This window comes from Hypanus sabinus, chromosome 1 (assembly GCF_030144855.1).
Source record: "Hypanus sabinus isolate sHypSab1 chromosome 1, sHypSab1.hap1, whole genome shotgun sequence".
Lineage (NCBI taxonomy): Eukaryota > Metazoa > Chordata > Chondrichthyes > Myliobatiformes > Dasyatidae > Hypanus > Hypanus sabinus.
Genome location: NC_082706.1, coordinates 105,639,213 through 105,662,910, shown reverse-complemented (window position 1 = coordinate 105,662,910; position 23,698 = coordinate 105,639,213). Strand labels below are relative to the sequence as shown.

At 42.5% G+C, this 23,698-nt stretch overlaps 2 protein-coding genes across 13 annotated transcripts in view; one reads left to right on the top strand and one right to left on the bottom strand.

The window, feature by feature from the left end:
* The window catches only part of bmper (BMP binding endothelial regulator), a 61,780-nt gene extending 48,976 nt beyond the window's left edge, over positions 1 to 12,804 (top strand). For all 3 annotated transcript variants that reach the window (XM_059973549.1, XM_059973568.1, XM_059973560.1), the window contains 4 exons: positions 903 to 1,239; positions 2,991 to 3,121; positions 9,934 to 10,141; positions 12,210 to 12,804. In XM_059973549.1, the coding sequence (XP_059829532.1) occupies positions 903 to 1,239; positions 2,991 to 3,121; positions 9,934 to 10,112 (647 nt within the window). In that variant the 3' untranslated portion in view covers positions 10,113 to 10,141; positions 12,210 to 12,804. The remainder of the gene's footprint in view (positions 1 to 902; positions 1,240 to 2,990; positions 3,122 to 9,933; positions 10,142 to 12,209) is intronic.
* Positions 10,137 to 23,698, bottom strand: part of dpy19l1l (dpy-19-like 1, like (H. sapiens)) — a 117,789-nt gene continuing 104,227 nt past the window's right edge. For 4 of the 10 annotated variants that reach the window (XM_059973485.1, XM_059973478.1, XM_059973515.1 and 1 more), the window contains 2 exons: positions 20,832 to 20,951; positions 19,326 to 19,561 (listed from right to left, as the gene is read on the bottom strand). In XM_059973485.1, the coding sequence (XP_059829468.1) occupies positions 19,398 to 19,561; positions 20,832 to 20,951 (284 nt within the window). In that variant the 3' untranslated portion in view covers positions 19,326 to 19,397. The other 6 variants (XM_059973461.1, XM_059973469.1, XM_059973534.1 and 3 more) reach the window with 6 other exon arrangements.

Below are 23,698 nucleotides of genomic sequence, written 5' to 3'. Positions count from 1 at the left end.
AAAAAATTGGTCAAGATTATGTTCTGATAGTATGAGAAATCCAATAAATGTTCGACTTAGATTAATACAATATAATTTTTTACATCAATTATATATAACACCACAGAAAATAAATAGATTAAATTCAAATATGTCTGACCAATGTTTTCGATGTAATCAAGAAATTGGTACATTTTTACTTGTTTTAAAATTCAACCATTTTGGATAAATCTAAGACTTTTATTGGAACAAATTACTGGAGTACAACTCCCACATAGTCCAGTATTATTTTTATTAGGAGACATTGAAGGGACAATACCGAAACTTAAATTGAATAAGTATCAGAAAAAATTTATAAAAATTGCATTGGCAGTAGCCAAAAAAGTTATCAGTTACTTGGAAATCTGATTTATATTTAACTATGGATCGTTGGAATAATGAAATACATAGTTGTATTCCACTTGAAAAAATTACATACAATCTAAGAAATGAATATATTTTTGAAAATTTGGTTCCCATACTTACAAAAGATAGGATTAAATACATAGGTCCTTTGAAGATAAAATTATATGGTAATTGGGGGAAGAAAAAATAAATATTAAAATTATTTTGAACTCCGTGGAGCATGTGGGGATCCTCCGATATCCAGGCAATCTTTCTCTTTTTTCTTTTTTTTTCTTTCTTTAGACTAGGGTTAAGGGGGGGGAGGGTTAATATTATTTTTCTTACTATTTTATCATCACATTTATTCTTGTAATTTTTCTCAAATTTAATAAATAAATATTTTTTTCTGAAAAAGTACTGTAGTGGGGGTGTGAGGACCAGACTGAGGGTGTGTCACTCCCACGGTACTGCACAACGGTCGTTGGCCCGGGTGTGAAGGGAGGGAACACTATGGTCAGTAACAGATCTTGTGTTGACAGGTATTGAGATCTTGTGGGATGGAGACAGTTTTGTCGAGGTTATGGCAGCTCCCTCACTGAAGGGCAAACTCTGCGGTCTGTGCGGAAACTACAACGGACACAAACGAGATGATCTGATCGGTGGAGACGGCAGTTTCAAGTTTGATGTGGATGCTTTTGCTGAGTCATGGCGTGTGGAGAGGAACAAAGTGTGTAAACAGGCCCAGCGAAGGCTCTGGCCTCACGTCTGCTCCGGCACTGTGAAAGTCAAGTTCCGTGCTCACAGAGAGTGCCAGAGACTCAAATCCTGGCCCTTCAAGAACTGTCATTCCAAGGTTGATTATGTCTTGTTCTACAGGTGAGTGTCACTAGGGTGTTCTAGTGGGTGTATGAGTACAGGTGTGTGTCCCAAGGGGCACCAGTGGCTGTCGAGATGCAGGTATTGTGTCAGCAGAGGGTATAAGTGTGTCCCAAGCATCATCATTTGGGTATTGAGGTACAGGTGTGTGTCCAGAGTGTCATTGTCGGGTGACCCAAGGGTCAGTAGTGATTGTAAGGGCTCTGAAAATGGGGCTCAGAGAGAGGTAAGATACTGCTTTAGCTGCTGCAGCTTCTATAAGACTCCAGTCTCACTTGTCTGGCATCACACCCATGGATGGGGGGGGGGGGGGGGCAGGGAATGGGTTCTGGGATGACTTGGGGAAAGAGGTAACAGCAATATTGACTTGTACATCCCTGAGAGTTAGGGCAGCGAAATGTGAAATCCCATCACCCTCCCCATCACTGTTCTCAAAATTGTCCAGGACCATCTTTGAGCAGACACAGTGGGAATCTGACCTGGTCATTGGGAGTTACTGGTTTAAGAACTGTATTCTGCTATGTCCTGATTCACCACAAGATGGCAGACTGTGCCCACATTGGTATCTCTACAGGCACAGAAGAACCGTGCTTTACTTTTGTCTGGGCATTAACTGGGGGCTTTGTGTGAACTCAGGGTTTTGTTGCTGTGTGTATCATTGCTAATTGTTACAGAGATTTAGAATTTCTGTACAAATATGACTGGATTTGTTCATGGGATCTTGAAGCTCCATAAACCCAAGGTGAAGTCTTGGCAAACCACAAAAGCATCACATGAAATGTCACTGGCTCACAAAGTAAATCACTGAATTCCTCAGCGCCTGAGATTTTCCTGTCTGAACTGTCTGTGGTCACATTATGTTCTGGGGCATCTGGGCATTACGATACTTCATCCTATAAAGGTGGGGGGTGGGAAACAGATATTTTGGTTCTCTGAATTACTAAGTTGATTGAAAGACAGAGTTCATTGTTCTATAAAATAGTGAAGATTGAAGGGCAGACAGTTTAGTCATTAAAGATCTGGACTAACAGAGCATTGTGCAATGAGGCTGGTCAGAAACATTGTGGTATTTGGAACAGGAGTAAAGGTGAAAATCTTGCTGTTGGGTCAGATGCTTTATGCTGAACCCTGCTGTGACTCGGACAAAGTTGGTCACTCTCGGAGCAGTGAACCACTTCCCATTCGACACAGAACAGGGGGAGGGGGTTGCACAGAGACAACTTGCATCTCTACTGCAAGAAGTGGCTGCAGGGCACACGATCACTGAATGTTTTAGAAGTATTTAGTTGTGACACAGGAAGACAGGGCACCTTGTGCATAGCAGTAACTCACCAACAGCAAATTAATTGTCAAATTATTGACTTTAGTTCTGATAATGGGAGAGTCACTCTGAGTCCAGCACCAGTTACCCCCCTCCCGCCCAAATCCAACCACTCAGGCAGATACAAAGGAAGCAATGAACTCTTCTTTTACATCCTCCGAGATGGTATTGGTGCCTGAGCTTAACATCATAGCAAAAGGCAGGAAAATTTAAGAAAGGCATTTGAAGATGTAACCAGCAGAGTGTTAGTGGATAGGGAATGGTAGCTGTACATGTGGACAAGGTATGATGGATAAGGACATCGAACTGTAGTAGTAGATGTGGACAGGGATGGTGAATGTGAGGTGGGAATGGCGGAGCTGGGTGTGGACAGGGAATGGTGGATATGGATGTGGACATTTTGCTTTTACTTCTGTTATCTTTCCCACAGATCCTGTGTCACTGACATGTGTGAGTGCCCCATGCACAAGAATTGTTACTGCGAGTCTCTAATTGCCTACACACGGGCCTGTCAGAGGGAAGGTGTGCATGTGCACTGGAAGCCAGAGATGAGCTGCCTGGGTAAGTGGACAGGCAGCCAGCCTGATCTGGTTACTCGTGAGCAAAGTTTGCACAATGAGAGCTCACACTTTGTACTGGGATAAGACTGTGTGGAGTGCTTTGGGAATTTCTGTCTTCTGAGTTCACTTGTGGCACCTTGTGTTCGAATTCACAGGGGACTTGGTGCAACTGCCTCTGGAATGCTCACTAGTCACAAGGCCTTCATTGCTTATGTGGCATGGATCTAGAGTAGCCTCAGACAACATTCAGTCTCCAGGGATCTAGTGACCAACCCTGGCTGTTTCTCACCCATGCACTGCAGCAGCTTCCATACGTTTACTGCTAACACACAGCTACACCAGCTCTAAACTGTGCCACTGATCCTGATCATCTCGTTCTTCAGGAGACATTGTCTCCTTCAGCCTAAACCACAATAAAATAGTATCAGGAGTAGGCCAATTGGCCCTTCAAGCCTGAGTCAACATTTACTATTACCATGACTGATTTACACTGCCTTCAAATCCTGTGCCACTTCCCCTGTATTCTTTGATCTGTCCAATATTTATCCACCTCCAGTTCAAATGATCCAGATTTCTCCACTCAATGGGACAGAGAACCCCAGAGAGTCACTGCCATCAGAATTTTCCCCATATCTCAGTTTTAAATGACCTTCCTCTTGTAGATATGTTCCCTTGACTGTGAATCCCCTCCCCTTAGCATTTGATATGTTTGAATAAAATCATTCTTGTAAGCCCTAAGGAATAAATACAGAGTCTTCAGTATTTGCTGATAGGACAATCATCTCATCCCAGGAATCAGCTTGGCAATTCTCCTTGGACCACCTCCAATGTTATTACATAGAATTTTTAGGTAAGTGGACCAAAACCGTACACAGTATTCCAGCTCACCAACACCCTGATAATTAGAACAAAAGCTCCCTATTTTTAAACTCTTTTGGAATAAAGGCCCAAATGGTTTGCCTTCTTCATTACCTTTTGGACCTGCCTGATATTTTTGTGACTCATGCACAACACCTAGATCCCCTTGAACACTCATTTGCAGTCTCTCTCCATTTAGATATGTTTTGTCATTTTGTTATTCCTCTTTGCACTTTGTGACGCATTGTGCGGCAACCTTGCTGTTTCTTTAGTATTTTTATGTTTTTTATGAGGCCGAGTTGCTAGCTCAACGATCAACCCAGCACAGAAGTAAAATGTACAAGGAGCTGGCCCAATTCAAACCCAGAACTGCTCGCCTCAAAATCTGGTGCTGATGTTAAAGCACCTCTGGCTGGCTATTTAGATAATAATAAGATCATAAGATGTAGGAGTAGAATTAGGCCATCCTACCCATCGAGTCTGCCCTGCCATTCCATCATGGCTGATTTATTATCCTTCTCAATCCCATTCTCCTGTGTTCTCCCTGTACCTTTGATGCCCTGATAATCAAGAACCTATTAACCTCTGCCTTAAATATAGCCAATGACTTGGTCTGCAGAGCTGTCTGTGGTAATTCACCACCCTCTGATTAAAAAGAAAATGTCCTCATCTCTGTTCTAAATAGACCTACCTCAATTCTGAGGCTGTGCCTCTGATCCTAGACTCCCCCACTATAGGAAACATAGTCTCCACGTCCACCCTGACTTGGCCTTTCAATATTTGATAGTTTTCAATGAAATCCCCACTCCCTCCATCTTACAAACTGCAGTGATTATGGGCCTAGGGTCATCAAACGCACCTCATACGTTAACCCTTTCACTCCTGGGATCATTCCACCAACCTCCTTGGACTTTCTCCAATGCCAGCACATCTTTTCTTAGATAGGGGCCCAAAACTGCTCACAATACTCCAAGTAAAGTCTGACCATTGCCTTATAAAGCCTCAGCATTACATCCTTGTTTTTATACTCTAGTCCTCTCAAAATGAGTGGTAAAATTGCATTTGCCTTCCTTACCACCAACATGCTCAACATGCAAGTTAACTTTTAGGGAATCCTGCATGAGAACTCTCAAGCCCCTTTGTACCTCTGATCTTTGAATTTTCTTCACATTCAGAAAATAACCCTTGCCTTTAATCTTTCCACCAAAGTTTAAACATAACCATACACTTTCCTACACAATATTCCACCTGCCACTTCTTTGCCCATTCCCCCAATCTGCCTAAGTCCTCTGCAGACACCCTGATCCCTCAACACTACCTGACCCCCACTTATCTTAGTGTTGTCCACGAACTTGGCCACAAAACCACTAATTCTGTCATTCAGACCATTGTTCCTTTCCAAATTATTGACACAACACTGACCTCTGCGGCACACCACGTCACTGGCAGCCAAACAGTACACACCCACTTTATTCCCATTCCTGCCAGTCAGCCAATCTTCTATCCATGCTCGTATCTTCCTTGTAATACCATGAGCTCTTATTTTGTAAAGCAGCCTCATGTGCAGCACCTTGTTAAAGGCCTTCTGAACAACCAAATAAATAACATCCACTGTCTCTCCTTCGTCTATCCTGTCTGATATTTCCTCAAAGAATTCCAACAGATTGATCAGGCAAAATTGTGTCTTTAGAAAAGCATGCTGTCTTTTGCCTGTTCTGTCACATGCCCCCAAATAAACCAAAACCTCATCCTTAATAATAGGCTCCCATCATCTTTCCAACCACTGAAGTCAGGCTAACTGGCCTATGATTTCCTTTCTTCTGCCTCCCTCCCTTCTGAAAGAATGAAATGACATTTGCTGTTTTTCAGTCCTCCGGAACCATTCCAGAATTCAGTGATTCTTGAAATACCATTTCTAATGCTTCCACGATGCACTCAGCTACCTCTTTCAGAACCCTGGGGTATAGTCCATCTGGTCCAGGTGATTTATCTACCTCCTGACCTTTTAGCTTCCCAAACATCATCTCCTAAGTAAAAGCAACTCTACTCACTCCTGTCCTCCAGCACTCTTGTATTTCTAGCATTTTGCTAGTATATTTCCCAGTGAAGACTGATGCAAAATACTTAATTAAGTTTGTCCACCATTACTATCCCTCCAGTCTCATTTTCCAGTGATCTGATATCCACTCTTGTCTCTTTCACTATCTGAAAAAAACTTCTAAAACTTATTTTTATATTATAGACTAACTTACCATCATGTTACATCTTTTCTCTCTTTACGACTTTTTAAATTGCCTTCAGTTGGTTTTTAAAAGCTTTCCAAACCTCTACCTTCCCACTAATTTTTACAATATTAAATGCCCTCTCTCTTGCTTTTATGCTGTCTTTGACTCCCCTTGTCAGCCATGATTCCTCATCAAGGGAGGAATACTTCTTCATCTTTTGGACATATCTTTGCTTTGCCTTCTGAATTTCTCGCAGACAGACCAGTCACTGCTGTTTTGCCATCATCTCTGCTAGTGTCCCCTTCCAATCAACTTTAGCCAGCTCCTTTCTCATGCCTCTGTAATTTCCTTTAATACTGTATTACTGATACATCCAATTTTAGCTTCTCCTTCTCAAAATGCTGGGTGAGTTCTATCATATTAGGATCACTGGCTCCTAAGGGTTTGCTCACCTTAAGCTCCCTAATCAAATCTGGGTCATTACATAACACCCAATCAAGAAATGCTGTTCCCCCTAGAGGACTCCACCTCAAGCTGTTCTTAAAAAGTCATCTTGTAGGTGTTCTACTAATGCCCTCTCTTGGGATCCAGCACTATTCCAATTTTCCCAATTTACCTGCATATTGAAATCTTCATCGTTATTGCAATATTGTGCTTTTTACATTCTTTTTCTACTTTCTATTGTAATTTGTAGCCCACATCCTGGCTATTGTTCGGAAGCCTGTATGTAACTCCCATCAGGGTTATTTTACTCTTGCAGTTTCTTAACTCTACCCACAAGGACTCTACATCTTCTGATCCTATGTCACTTTCTAAAGATTTGATTTCATTTTTACCTAAAGAGCCACTCCACCCCTCTGCCTACCTTCCTGTCCTTTCGATGCAGTGTGTATTCTTGGTGTTAAGCTCCCAACTATGTTCCTCATTCAACCATGACTCAGAGATGCCCACAACATTATACTTGCCAATCTCTACGTACATCTCAGGATTATTCGTCTTATTCCATATACTGCGTGTATTTAAATATAATACCTCCAGACCTGTGTTCATCACCTTTTTAGATTTTGCCCCAAGTTACACTTCAGCTCATCCCACTGATGCCCTGTCACTTGCTTGTCCTTCCTCAGTCTCACTACACACTGCTGTTAGTTGTATACCAAATGTCCCATCCTCAGCCCTATCACCCTGGTTCCCACCTCCTTGCCAAATTAGTTTCAACCTTCTCGAACAGCTCTAGCAAACCTGCCTGCAAGGATATTGGTTTCTCTTGGGTTGAGGTGTAACCTGTCCTTTTCTACAGATCATACCTTCCCCAGAAGAGATCCCAGTGATCCATAAATATGAAACCCTGCCCCCTACACCAATCCTTCAGCCACACATTCATTTGCCAAATCATCCTATTCCTGCCTTCACTGGCACAGGGAGCAGTCAAGAGATCACTACCCTGGAGGTCCTGCTTTTCAACTTTCTACCTAACACTCTATTTTCTGTCTAAAGTAGCTCTTGCCTTTTTCTACCTGTGTTGTTGGCACCATTGTGTACCACGACTTCCAGCTGTTTACCCTCTCCCTTTAGAATATCGTGGACCCTTTCTGAGACATCCTGAGCTTAGCACCTGGGAGGCAACATACTATCTGCTTTCTGCTCCTTTAATTATGGAATCCCCTATCACCACAGCACTCTTCTTCTCCCAACTTCTCTTCTGAACCACATTGCCAGAGACCCCGGTCACTGTGGTTTCCTCTGATAGGTTCTCCATCACCCCCACACCCCAACAGTACCAAGTGGTACACTTGCTATTGAAGGGAACAGCTACAGGGTTGCTCTTCTTTTGCTGCCTATTTAATTTCATCTCTTGATAGTCACTCAGGTATCTGCCTCCTGAAACTTGGGGGTAACTACCTCCATGTAGCTCCTATCTATGGCCTCTGCATTTGCCCCTATGAGCTGACGTCATTGAGCTGCAGTTCTAGTTTCTTAACATGGTCTCTATGGAACTACTGCCTGCAGCACTTCATGCAGAATCTGTCTTTATGATGGGGATAAACTCTTGCTGAGCATTATAGACCAGTTGTTCGTTTATCTGCCACAGTTCCTCTTATAACTTGTTTACGCAGTCTACCTCAGACAATTCCCTCATGCCATTATAATTACCCTAATTTTGATTGAAGACATTGGTTATGGACCTATGGTGTGTATCCTCAGACTGTACCTGGAATTCCGTCATATTGTGCTCACTAGCCCCAAAGGGAATCTTTACCCACAAGATGCCTTAGTAATCCTCCCTCTTTCCATAGACAAATCTGGAATTAGATAGACTCTACAATGCATTGCTCATGTGTTCCAATAATTTCTATGATACCATTGTCAGTTTGGGTCATCCCATCTATATGTACATTAATATCTCCCATGATAATTGTAGTTACCTTCAAACATGCCATCATTTCCTAATTTATGCTCATGATTTCAGTTCAACCCAATTCCACATCACTGCTCAGGTATCTTCCTTAATGAACAGATAGAGTGTGGGACAAGGCCCTTCCAGCCCAACAAGTAGCACCACCATCAACCTACCCATTTAACATTAGCCTAATCACAGGACAATTTATTTTGATCTTGTATCTTGCTCACTAATGTGCGATTTTAAACCCTTGCCCAATCAGAATTCAAAAGGAAAATTCCATCAGTTAGTTAGTTACCATTGCCTTGTCTGCTGCTGTGGGTGTAGGCCAGAGGTCGGCAACCTGCGGCTCCAGAGCCACGTGCGGCTCTTTGATCTCTGTGATGCGGCTCCCCGTGGTTTGTTAGCTTTTGAAAAGTAATTCGAAATTTGAAGATTATGGTGATCTTGTACAATATGAAAACTTTGCGGAGACCTCATCTCCTGGCACATCCGAACCGGCTCACAATTAGCCACCGTTCCGACTAAGGGAGATAGCCTACGGGGGTTTGTGAGTACGTGTCTTTTGGAGCATCCGCGCCCACGGGGACGGGTTGAGCGAGGCTTTAAAGCAAGGCTGTTTAGTTCGAATAAAGTTACCTTTGACTGCAGTCTTTATTTTAGCGCTGCGTGTAGCGCTACACCGCTACAACGTGTTTTTATCGCTATTAATATACATCACCACTGCCAATGCCTGACACCCGCCAGTGCGCGCATTCTTTTAATTCTTCGATCCAAGGTAGGCTAACTATGTAGTAACCTTCAACCCGACGTCTTTTTTTCGGAGTTCAAAATGTTTTTGTTGCATGCAGAAATGTAATTTCGTTTTCTCTGCAGGAGTTCATCAATTTCAAAAATGCAACACATTATAGTTTGTTTATACATAGCATAAAGGCAAAAAAAAAACCCGTTGTATGCAGTGTTATTTCATTTTGTGGCTCCCAGTGTTTTCTTTTCTGTGGGAAATGGGTCCATATTGGCTCTTTTAGTGGTAAACGTTGCCGACCCCTGGTGTAGGCTGTGCTGGAGTGTTGGGTGCTATTTAAGGCTCAGCCACTGCACTGACCCCTGCTCCCTTGTCTGCTGCCACTGAAGGACACAAGCAGAAGTGTAAGGGCCACCCTTATCTATAAACCCCCTTCATTGTCCTCTGAGTTTTTAATTCTCAAGTATAACCATCGTCCAACGGGTGAGTAACTGCTGAATACAGCCAGCAGAAATTGGGACAGGGCCTTTGCTGCAGGATAATTGTGTTTACTGTTTTTTAACCCTTGCTCTATCTCCTTGCAGCAACTCAGTGTAAGCATGGTGCTGTGTACAACACATGTGGACCAGGCTGTCCAAAGACCTGTGAAAACTGGAATGAAATCGGCCCTTGCAATAAGCCATGTGTGGCAGGCTGCCACTGCCCTGCAAACTTGCTGCTTCACAGAGGACAGTGCATCAAGCCATCCTTGTGCCCCCGGTGAACAGCCCAAGGATCCAGAAGGTGAATAAGGTAATCAGAATGCAAATCTGGGGCAGCCGAAACCCCCACTGCATCTCCAACACAGACAAGAAGGGAACAAAGGAGCATGCTGTTTTTTTCTGGAATGAGCACACAGAGAGTACGCCATTGGACAGAATATGTGAAAAGTGTGCCATGTACACAAAAACTAAAACCTTAAATTAATACAAGATCAAATGGAATGGTTTATTTTAGTATTTTATGCATTTTAGTACTCACCTCCCCTGCTTCTGTGTGTGTGCTGAAGAGTTTGCTGGTTGAAGAGTAAACGGATGAACTCAGCAAGGATTCCCAATGTCACCCTCTTCCTCATCTGCAGGACAAGTTATTCAATTTCTTTTTCTCAGCTGAAGCAAAAAGCAAAGGAGCCTGGCCTTGGGCCAATTGAACTGGTTCTCTTTGATGCTCCAGGTGGAGACATGACCAGGAAGTACGGCTTGGACTATGGGCTACCCCAGAGTTGCTGCCCCACAGAATGGCTGCACCTTTGGACCAGGGTTGCTTCCTACCCAACACCCTTGGGTGTTTCCAAACAAACAGGGTAACCTTTATGATTCCAGACAGCTGCTGAGGTTGCGTATTCTCCCCCCCCACCCGCACGACAGCTAACAAGTTTTATTCCTTTATACTGTTGTCCTCTGCATTAGTCCTAGGAAGAAGCTGCCCTCTTCCAGTATGTTATGAACATAGATGTTCTCGCCTGCCCAAGGCCTCCACTGTCTATCAGAGAACAGCAGCAATGTAAATGGGACAATTAGGAATACTCTCAAAGTTCAAAATATAACTGAAGCTGAATTTTTATTCACAAAATCTTTATTGAAAATAATCACATATGCATTAACTCCATAAAGACATGAAAATACCTCTTATAAAGGAACTATTACAAAGATCATATTTCTACATTTGTTCTCATGTTCAATCATACTTTCTGTTGCCATCTATAGAAGAAATTTGGATGACCTTTAAGCACAGCAATGCTTAACCATCTCTGTCCATCCACTGACCTTTATGTCCAGTTGACAGTTTTCTTCATCTTTAACACTTTGTAAACATCATTCTGAAAGACTGGGATGAAGTGTGGAGTCGGCGACTGAGAAACCATGGAGCACAAAGGAGTCTTCTTCGCATTTTCCACATCTTCCACATCCCAAATTTCTGGCATACTGCAGCCTTCTCTATGGGTGAGAAGAAGCAGTGCAATGAAGCTGAAGCACAGGCTCGTATCAGTTTCATCAGAAACTGGACTGGTAGAGGGGAGACGGGCAATATAAAGAGGTGGAGGGAAGCCTTGGAGCTAGAATTTGAAAGTGACTGGTGTATCTAGGTGAGGAGGAGTGATGATTGGGAATAGCAGCAGAGACTGGGAGGTGATAGGCAGATGAAACCATGGGCTGCAGATGACAGAATCTAATAGGAAAGGAAGGTGAAGCATGGATCCAAATGAAGGAGGGTGGAGAGGCAGATGGGAACTGTAGGAGGAGGGGACCCAGTGGGGTGAGATGGGCAGATGGAGTGGGTGGGGCAACTGCAGAAAGAACAGAGAGGGGAAGCAGGTTATTTGAAATTGGAGAATTCAATATATATACCATCAGTATATAGACTACTCAGGATGAATGAGGTGTTGTTCCTATAATGCACACCTCATATTCCACAGATAGTCTACAACTGAGTGGTATGAACACTGAATTCTCCAATTTCAGGTAAACTTGTTCCCCTTGTGTGTCTCTCCTCCTGATTCACCCTACATCCAACCCAGTACTCATCACCTCACTTTTTCTGCTTCTCTATCCACTCATCTGCCCAGCGTTCACATACCTCTTCCACTAGGGTCCTCCATCTCCACCTCTACTTGTTTCAAGTTCCATCACCTTCAGCCCATTGTCACCTCCTAGCTTCTATCATTGTTTCCACTTCCCTCTCTCATCTATCACTCCTCCTCACTTGATTCAGCTCTCGCTCCACCCTTTCACCTCACCTCTTTATACCAGCTACCTCCCCTCTACTCAGTGCAGATAAAGGGTGTTGACCTGAAATGCTGCCTGTTTGTTTCCCTCCACAGATACTGCCTGGCCTGCTTTTAGCTTGCTCCTAACAGTAATTATTTTGAAAAATGCCTGCTAATTCTAAAGTCAGCAAAACAAAAATGGCAAAGACCTACCAAGTTAAAGGGACTTGGTTTCAGTATAATCACCACCTCTGGACGATCCGTTTCAGGGAACGCCAAACCGGCAGCTGCCCAGAAATGCAGCCACCGCTGAGAAGCAGTCCGAATGGACCAACTGAGTAGCTACCGGACTAGTCAGAGGCTGGGATCCAGCACTGATTGACTCAGTACACAAAGACAGACCCAGCAACATATTGGGGATGCCTGGATAATACCCAAGGGCACGCTGGTCATAGAGAGTTGAAGGATTCTGCAATACAATGGCTTATCTATGGAATTCTTAAATAAAAACTTCATTGGCATTACAGAAGGGATATCATTCATTAATCTGGATGTTTCAAATAAAGACGGAGGAGGAAGTCTGTTTGAGTCTGCACTGAACCAGGATTTTCCTCAATGACACAAAGACTGAAGCAATGAGGAACAATTAGCATGTATGAAGGACTTGATGGCAACTCAGATCAGAGTCCTATTAAAGCTTTAAAATCATACGCACCTTGTTTTTCTCAAACACCAAGAATCTTCAAAAATAAAATAATCTACTCCCATGCGAATCAGCCCGTTCTTCACCTCCTCTGCTGACTTCCGACTGTACATTGCATACACCTGTTTTGTTCTTTGTCTGTGTGAGAAGAGATGAAGATGTTGGTTTGGCTTTAGTGATGGGAAGTGGGGGGAACTGTTTAGGGAGGGGATACTTCAGGAATGAGAATCTGGTTAGGATTAAATGGTTGAAAGCAGAGAAGGAAGGCACTCAAAATATCAGCAGATAAGTGATCCACAGTAATCAAGGAGGCTGAGACAGCTAAGTGATTGCTAGGTTAGGAAAAGTACTAATAACACTCTGCCAACACGTGAAAACACTTGAATTCAAGGCTTTACATGAGAGGGAGGTGAGGGCAAGAGGCTGGTGGAGGGTTCAGGAAACAACTATCATGTCAGAAAGTGTGACCCTACTGACAGCAACGGAAGGTAGGATGAGTATCGATGTAGTGCAACTATGTAGTGTGAAGAAACATTATTCTAGTCTGAGCCATCAGTGTAGTGGGAGGGTGTCAGTAATTCAGTAAGGAGAGCAAGGATAAACAATGAATGGACAATAAGTGACAATATGTTTCTGTCAACACCAGGTTCTCCAGATTTCCTGCAGCAAGTCAGCTACCGAGATCAGCATCAGGTCAGGGTGACTGGCAGACTCAGGTAGAGAGAAGGGGTTCAGATGAGTGAAGGGGTTTAGGCTAAGGAAGGCAATAGCCAGCTAACTAGCTGCCTTGGTAACAGCTTCTCTTTCATGGGAGAATCAGGGAGATACAAGGTAGTTAAAATTCTGTAGGTCACCATTCAGCTGAAAATATAATAGGACCATTTGCCTTCAAAGTGTTATTCTTTAACAAAATGTTCAAAGTATTTTCTGAAGGGTTTATCCATCTCTCTATTCCCCTTAATAACTGAAATTGTTGATATTTAAAATAGCCCTTTAAACAATGAATATTTGAAAACACTAGACATTGAAAAAGCTGCCTAAACCAACCCACTGTAGACATCTCTGTGAACCGAGCTATCACCCACCTCAGACCTGAATCTTCATAGTGTGGGTGATTTACAATGGGCCGTCCAGTAGATAACTTGATGCTTGCCATCGTGGGCATTGCCCCAGCAAACACAGCATCTGAGGGAAGATTGAATGTTTTATTGATGAGAAGACCATCTTTTTATAATTATATATCTGTAAATGGTGGCTAGTTATTCCATTTAAAATACAATTAAGTCACATATAAACTAACACACAGGCTCATGAATGTGTGTTTCAGATGCCTTGGAAAAAAAAAAGATGACAACTGATATTTCTGTTACTGCTACAGACTGCTCTCCCTGTGTATTCTGCACTAACGTCCCAGGAACACTGCTTTGAGTGACCATCTTGCACCCCTGACCACACGACTGATTAAAGCACTAAGCCAGACTCAGAAACTGGAATCTAAGCCAGATTCCAGTTTCTACATTTCCACAGCTTCCTTTTTCCACCCCGGTTGGGGTACGCAAAGACTGCATTAACAAGTAGCAGCAAAACTATGTTTAAAGTAATTTGCACAAGAGATTTTGCAGGCATTGGAAATACAGAATAACACACACACAAAATGCTGAAGGAATGCAGCAAGCAAGGGAGGAAGTATCAAGTCTATATTCCTTTCTACAGATGCTGCCCGACCTGTTGAGTTCCTCCAGCATTTTGTGTGTTACTCTTAAAATAATTTGCCTTTGACTTCTGAGCAGCTTCTTTTGCTTGGACCCTTAACAGCCAGATAAATCACTAATTTCACCCAGCACCACTACAGAGAAATGGAAATATCATGCGACTATATTAAAGGCAAAAGCAAAACACAGTAATCATTGGTGTATTAAGGAATCTCTAGAACTGAGCAAAAGATCATTAGTGCATTATAGCAGAACCTTATGTGGCAGTTGGTAATGCGATACTGAGATCCATTTCACTGGGTGGCAGCTGGATGAGATGTGATCAGGAGAACTTCAATAGCAGACTTTGCATTGCTACTTGAAAAATGGAGCAGAAGTTCTTAAATGGGGCTAAGTCAGTTGCACATGGTGATTTACAAACAGTTATTGGGGAATAAATAGTCAGGGTTATGTGAAGTTTACGAGGAAGACTCAGATCAAATACCATTTCTGCAAAGCTTCCGAAGTTATCTTGTCATTGATGTAAGGGGAAAGAAAGTTAAAGCCAAAAAAGGGGAATATTTTAAACACACAGTACATCCTGAGTCCTGGGCTGAAAGATGAAGGAAAATCCATTTGCATTGCAGACATTGCATTGAAGATGATGAAATACTGGAGATGATAAATAAAGAAATTCAATATTGAAGGCAGCTAAACCACCAACATTACACAAATCTATCCTGAGGAAGATATACTGACTCTAAACATTTCCCTGACTGACTAGGTGCTTCCAGCATTTCATTTTTTATTTAACAAAGTCTCACTGGCCAGTGTTGTACTGCAGGATTGCAGAAGTTACACCCATAATAAAAAATGATTAAGGGGAGAGCTAATAATTACAGAATGTTTATTGCTGGCCAAGCTCTCAAGGAAAGCTCAGTGGGCAGGGAAATGAGAAATAAAATTCAGTTCAAATAAAGAGGTAGTGTGTTTGGATGAGTAAATCAGGCCAGACAGTTTACTGTCACTCAACTCTTTAAGAAAGGAGGAAGGCAGCAGAAAGGAAATTATAGACCAGTTAGCCTGACCTCAGTGGTTGGGAAACTGTTGGAGTCAATTATTAAGGATGAGGTTCTGGAGTACTTGTGACTCGGGACAAGATAGCATGGTTTCCTCAAGGAAAAATCTTGCCTGACAAACCTGTTGGAATTCTTTGGGGAGATTACAAGTAGGATAGATAAAGGTGATGCAGTGGATATTGAATATTTGGACTTTCAGAAGGCCTTTGACAAGGTGTCACATGAGGCTGCTTACCAAGTTAAGAGCCCATGTTATTACAGGAAAGTTATTAACATGATTAGAGCATTGGCTGATGGGTAGGAGGCAGCGAGTGGGAATAAAAGAATCCTTTTCTGGTTGGCTGCTGGTGACTAGTGGTGTTCCACAGGGACCACTTCTCTTTATGCTGTATATAAATGATGTAGATGATGGAATAGATGGCTTTGTTGCCAGGTTTGCAGATGATATGAAGATTGGTGGAAGAGCAGTAGTGTTGAGGATAAAGATAAGGATGCAAAAGGACTTAGACAGATTAGGAGAATGGGCAAGAAAGTGACATGAAATACAATGTTGGAAAATGCATGGTCACGCACTTTGGTAGTAGAAATAAATGTGTGGACTATTTTCTAAGTGGGGAGAAAATCCAAAAATCTGAGATGCAGAGGGACTTGGGAGTCCTTGTGCAGAACACCCTGAAGGTTAACTTGCAGGTTGAGTCGGTGGTGAGGAAGGTAAATGTCATGTTAGCGTACATTTCAAGAGCTCTAGAATACAAGAGCAAGGATGTGATGTTGAGGCTTTAAGGCACTGGTGAGGTCTCACCTTGAGTATTGTGAACAGTTTTGAGTCCCTCATCTTAGAAAAAATGTGCTGGCATTGGAGAGGGTCCACAGGAGGTTCGCAAGGATGATTCCAGGAATGAAAGGGTTATCATACAAGGAATGTTTGATGGCTTTGGGTCTGTACTTGCTGAAATTCAAAAAAATGAGGGAGGGTCTCATTGAAACCTTTCAAACATTGAAAGGCCTAGACAGAATAGACGTGGAAAGGATGTTTCCCATGGTGGGAGAGCCGAGGACAAGAGGGCACAGCCTCAGGATAGAGGGGTGCCCTTTCAAAACAGAGATGTGGAAAAATTTCTTTAGCTAAAGGGTGGTGAATTTGTGGAATTTGGTACCACATGCAGCTATGGAGGCTAGCTTGTTGGGTGCATTAAAGGCAGAGATTGATAGGTTCTTGATTGGACACGGCATCAAAGGATACGGGGAGAAGGCTGGGATCTGGGTTTGAGAAGGAGAAGAAAAAAATATCAGCCATGATTGAATGGTGGAGCAGGCTCGATGGGCCAGATGGCCTAATTCTGCTCCAATGTCTTATAATAACTTTAAGCAATAGAATTTAGGCAATCATTTAGTGCAATTCTCATAGCTATTGAACTGAGGGGCCAATTACAACTACACCAACTGGTACAGGATAGAACCAGGTACGGTTTGGTCCTTGCTGTCAAGACTCTTTTTAATAGGGTACTGGAGGTGTAGCTTGAACTCGAGTCTCTGGATCACTGGCCCATGATCTTAACCCCTTGCTAGCAACATATCAACATTATTATGTGCTGTGTCATATGATGTGGGCAATCAGGGTTTTTGACCATGATTGTTCTTGGTAAATTTTTCTACAGAAATGTTTTGTTGCCATTGCCTTCTTCTGGACAGTATCTTTATAAGGTGGGTGACCCCCATCCATTATCAATACTCTTAAGAGATTGCCTGGTGTCAATGGTCATAACCAGAACTTGTGATATACACCAGCTGCTCAAGTGACCATCTTCCACCTGCTCCCATGACTTCACGTGACCCTGATCAGGAGAGGGGTAGGGGAGGGGGCTAAGCAGCTGCTACACTTCACCCAAGGGTGACCAACAGGCTAGCGGAGGAAAGAAGAGCTTTACACCTCTTTTTGTAGAGAACTTATCTTCACCATGACACCCAAAGTAACATATGTAACATATGGTTAACATAATTAAAAGGTAGAGGGACAGAGGGACCATAAACTGCCTGTCTGCAGATCCAGGTAGTGGCAAGAGGTACAGATGGGATAACTGCCTTCAACTGAAAGCCACTAAAAGCTGAATTCACCAAATGCCCTCAACACCACTCCTAAATCTAAATAAACAAAAAAACAGAACAACAACAATCCCAGAGACAGGATCTGGCAAAAAAATTCCCCACAAGAAGACCTGAAATACCATACTTAATTTGACACATTTGGAACAGGTGTGTAGATGAATTTTGATAAATTAGTGCTGTGATATCCTGCTGGTTTACATTTTGAAATGATCCTTTCACTAGTATGGGGCTATATGTAATGACAGACATCTCAAGAGTGACTTACCCTTCTTGGTATTTTCTTTGATCCACTCCAGTAACTCCTCCTGGGGAAAGTTGCTGAACTCTCCGATTATGCTCCACTGTTCCTTCAGGTTCATGGCTCCTTGTACAGCCATTGCTGCCAGTATCACACACACAAATATCTGGTGGAGGGATTTAGTCCTGATCCACCACAAGAGCTTCAACAAAGGAAGGGAAATCAAAACTCATGAACAAATTTTCAATGTAACAAAGGAAGCCCCAGGTTGGTGTGGATAGAAAATTCAAAGACTAGTAACTCCACCATTAACAAACAGCAGCAACTGGTTCAAGAGGAAATAAGTGATTTTACAACCTCTTACTGCTGTATAACTCCCACAGTCTGAGTGCAGAAAAGTACCAGCAGCTTAGACAACAGGTACAACATTAACCCTTTTCCCATGGCACAGATCAGTATTGAAAGATTGTTTAATTGCTGAGGGTCTGGAGGGAAGGTGGTAGGGGATTATGGGAGGAATGTTTTCTGCATGGAGAGTAGTTGTCCAGATCTCACTTCTGAAATGGTGACGAAGACCAATTTCATCACATTTAAAATGATACTAAGTGATGACTTCATAAAAATACCAAGCAGTAAGCGCTAAAAAGCAACTCATTCCACCATTGCCCAAACCCACATCTGCGATCCTGCTTCAGCCTCTCTTAAGTAATCTTGTCGTGGCTTTGCTTCCAAGTACTGATCCAATTTTCTCTCAAAGCCACAGCTGAAGCCGTCGGGAAATGAACTCTAGAAGCAACCACTCACTGCATAACAAAGCTCCTTTTCAGGCAGCCTTTGGCTCTTTAGCCCATCACTTTAAATTTAATCCCTCTGCTCTTTCTGTCAGAGGGAACAACCTCTCAGCTACATCTCTCAAGTATAAAAGCATTATTTCTCCCCACCTATCATTCTTCAAAAGTGACAACCCTAGTTTTTCAGTATTTCCCTCTAAAACAGGTGCAGGAAGGTGAGCAGTAATTATCAGAAGAGAGGAGAAGTCTTAACCAAGGGACACTTTTCCCAAGTCTTCCAGCTCTCCTCATGTTGAGAACTGAAGTCAGAGGAGTAAGTACTTTGATCGACTTGCAAAGTGAATGTGATGCTAAAACTGAGAATTGTTGAACTTGCTCACCCAGGCAAGAGGAGAGAGTTCTATCACACTCCCAACTGTGTGTTTTGTCAGGAACGGGTTAATTCTGTTTCTTATTAATGAAGACTCCAAGACTTTAATGATGGGAAAGCACACAGGACAACAATTTTTTTCAATTGTTGCTCCTTCAGGAATTCTCTGTGGTTGTAATAGACCACTTGAAGCTGAACACAAATTTAATTTAAGACTACTTGTATCACATAGGAATTTAGAGAAACAAGAAATGAACTTTTATGTGTTTAATTGCATAATGGTGCTGATGCTTTGCAATAGTTCAACTAGCTAAAAATGTTTTGTTAATGATCTTCATTTGTACTCAGTGTCCGCATCTTCTTGCTTAAAAGTGTCCAACAATAATCAGCCAGCATCGATGGATTCCAGTTCTCCATGATCGCAATGTCCGGATGAAACCTTTCACCATGCTCGTCACTGACAGTGCCAAGATTTGCAGGGAAGTCGTCTAAACAGGAACGCAACTAATATGAGGATCCCAGGCTTTGTCTTGGTCACCAATGTTATACCCAAAGTACCTCTCATGGGCTTTCTTAATAAGAGGAGTCATGCTCTGTCTTTGAGATTTAAGCATATACTCATCATAAATATAACAAAGTTCTGCAGCTGTTGCAACATCAGCAAGGCATTTGCTATCACAAGTACACCTGAAAAAACAATTACTTTATCATGAGTACACACATGCTACGTGTGTAGAGCATACGCATCAACGTGATCGCAAACCGATATACATATAAGTGCAATGCATAGAACAGTGTATGCGTGATGCTTTTATAGCCTTTCCAAAACCTGTCCTTCCATGCAGTGTCCATCCTGCCAGAAAAAATAGAAAATTTCTCAACTTACATTGTGGGCAACATTTTAATTGACTTGAATTAAGAATTGAAATAACAAATATATTTGATTATTAAAAAATGGTGCATGATATGGAAATGTCATTGTGATTTTCACAAACTTCATAAGACGGACTGAAAAGCATTCAGGAAGCAATGTCTTTGTTATCCAGTGATATCATGAGTGATAAAGATCAGGCAGCTGTCCCAGAGGGGAGAATGCAGAACCTCATCATGAAATCAGAGCATGTGTCTGAATCTGAGCAGTCAGTACTCCTGGATAAGGGAAAGTCAACTTGATCCATCTCAGAGTTCTGGAGGTTGGTTCTGAGCTGCCACACTTGAACTAGTGTCAATACAAAGTGGTTTTAGCTTGATTGCCCTTATCCCAGGTTACCCAAAAGAGACAGAATTAACATTTTGTGACCTTTCGTCAGATCCATTCTGATGATGAAGGGTCATTCAATGCAAATGTTAACATCTGCAGCTTTCAAAGTCAGGTGCTGAGCTTTCTCCTCTTGAAGATGTTAGTTGTTTTGTGTCTGCATGCAGTATTTGCTGAGTTTGCAAATGATTTTGAATGTTGTGCAATCATCAGCAAATCTCCCACTTCTTGTGATGGAAGGAATGCCATTGATGAAACAGGTGGTTGGGCCTAGGTCACAACTCTGAGGAACTCTTGCAGTGATGTTCATGTTGCTTGCTGACGGGCTTCTGTGAAAGCAGGGATTTCTGGAGGAAGATTAAATAAAACCCCAAAACACTACAAACTGAAACTTGTCCCACAGAGTGCAGCAACTTTTGTTGGAAATCTCAATTGAGTGTCACATATCAGGCCCTGTGGTAGACACACGTGATTAAATTTCACTCCAGAACTTATCTTACCTGTCGGGAACAAATCAGAGAAGCCATGAGACACAAGTGAGGTGTGAGGAAAAGTTTGAGCCTCATGATGAGAATGGCCAGCAATACAAATGCTACCAACTGCAAAATGTGATAGACCAGCTGGGGAAAGAAACACAAATTACACATGTGCATTATACAGTTCCAATCAGAGGCATCTCTGGCAATATCAACACCCTCAAGTCCTCCCTCCATCATTATTGTCCCAAGCTGCAAGACCCCAACTTGGATTACCCACAGTTGGCTCAAACATGCAGGAAATCACAGATAGGTGTAGAAATAATGGGGTTGTAATAGTTGGAAATTTTAACTTCCTGAACATTGACTGGGACTAAGGAATTGAATGGAGCTAAATGTGCTAACAGTGGCCAGGAAGTTTACTGAAGAAACATGAAGACGGCCCTACTAGAGAAGGGGGCTGCACTTGAGCTCGCGTTGGGAAAAGGAGGCTGATATGTCAGTGGGGGAACATGTTGGGTCCAGTGAAGTGACCATAATTCTATTAGTTTCAAGATAGTTATGGAAAAGATGGGACTGGTCCTCAAATTAAAATCTAAAATTGGGGCAAAGTCAATTTTGATAACAGCAGACAAAAAAATCTCAAAAGTTGATTGGGAGAGATTGTTTACAGATAAAGTGATGTCTGGCAAATGGAAGGATTTAAAAGCTGAGATATTGAGAATTCAGGGCCAACATGTGCCTGTTACGACTGAAGGGCAAGGCTGGCAAGATTAGGGAACCTTCAGTGATGAGGGACATCAAAAGTTTGGTCAGGAAAAGGGAAGCATACGTCAGGTATAGGGAGCTGGAATCAAGTAGTTTCCCAAGGAGCTCAGAGATACAGTGTTATGAAGGTGGAGCAACTCTGAGGAGCCGAAGGGAACAAAATTGCCCCCTCCTTTTTGAGAATCGCAAGATCGCTATTATTTCGGGTCTGAGACCCAGGAAATGAGAGAGATACACATCATGTCAGTAATGAGAGAGAGGCACAACCAGGTGGAATGTCTCCTGACATAAGCGGAACAGAACCACTGATTACTGCCATTGTCTCTTGGAGACGGAATTGTGTATTGAGTACTGTACTATTCATTGAAACCCCTCAGGGGACAACCAGAGTGGTCTGGTTGAGGGATTGCATCATCCCAACCTGACTGACATCTGAGACCCTGTGAGTGAGGATAAAAGTGGGGTCTGGAGAACACCCCTTTAGACGCACCAGGAGAAACGCTAGAGATCCAGGGTCAGCATTTTATAGCAAAATCGGGTGAGAGCTTGTGTGCGTCATCCCTTGCCTGGGTGGCGGGCTCATCACGGAAGAACGGTTTAGCTAAAGGAGAGGTCACACTTGAACGGCCACACCAATGAGACACCGACGGACCGAAATCATAAAGGAAGGTTGGAAAAACCCGTAGCGGTAACTGTTCCCATTCTCCTATTTCTCTCTCTCTCCAACAATTGCAGCACAGCGACAAACAAACAGCGGCAGCCTGTGTGAACTGCAGCGAACTTTATATTTCCATCGGACAATTCATTATCCCCTAGACAATGATAGAGCTTATTTCTTATTGATTATTATTATACCCGCACTTTTAGGTTTAGTATTGACGACGTATATTATCTGTATATTTGCATTGATATTATTTTTGTTTAGTTTTACTAATAAATACTGTTAAAAATAGTATCACCAGACTTCAACGGATGTCTCTATCTTTGCTGGTAAGTTACCCAGTTACGGGGTTTGTAACAATAGGAGTAGACTTAAAAACAAAAACCAGAAGGGCTAAATGGGGACATGAGATATCCCTGTCAGATAAAATTAGGGATAATCCTGAAAGATTCTGTGAGTATATAAAGAGCAAAAGGATAACTAGGGAGGAAGTTGATCCCTTACGGATTAGTGTAGTAATCTACATGTGGAGCTATGGGTTATAACTGAAACAGTACATCTGTATTTACTACTCATCTGCATTTACAAAGAAGGACATAAAAGCCAATGACTTCAGGGGAAGGAATAGTGATCCATGGAGAATATCAGTAATATGGAGCAGGAGGTGTTGGAGGCCCTAAAATGCATAGAGGTGTATAAATCCCTTGGCTCTGACCAATTGTTTCAATGGATGTTGCCAGAAGCACGGCAGGAGATTGCTGGATGGGGGGAGGGGTGGGATTGCCAGCGATTTTGTAATTTTGATAGCCACAGGTGACCAGAGGATATCTAATACTGTTCATTTATTTAAGAAGGGAAGCTAAGGTAAATTGGGGAAACACAGGCCAGTGATCAGCCTTGCAGTGGTGCTGGTAAAGTTAATGGAAGGAATTCTGTGAGACAGGAAATGCAACAGCTTATTATGCCTAGTCAGCAAGGCTTTATGTGCAGGAAATCATATCTCACCAATTTAGCTCAGTTGTTTGAAGAGGTGACCAAGTGGATTGATAAGGCCACGGTGGCAGGCACTATCTACATGGACTTCAGCAATACTGTATACTGATCCAGGTTAGATAACATCAGATGCAAGGTGAGCTAGTCAAATGGATAGAAATTTGACTTGGCTGCAGAAGGCAGAGGTAGTAGTGGAGAACTTTTCCGATGGGAGGGTTGTCACTAGTAGTGTGCCACAGAGATTGATGCCAGGTCCTCTACTGTTTGTCATATATATTACTGATCTGGTCAAGAAATAGGCAGCATAATTAGTAAGTTTATGGATGGATCCAAAATTCATAGTGTGGTGAACAGTGAAGAAAGCTGGCTATGGTTACAATGAGATATTGATCAAATGGGAAAGTGGGCCATGGACCTTAACTCTGACAAATACAGATTATGCATTTTAGGAAGTTAAGCCTGAACAGGA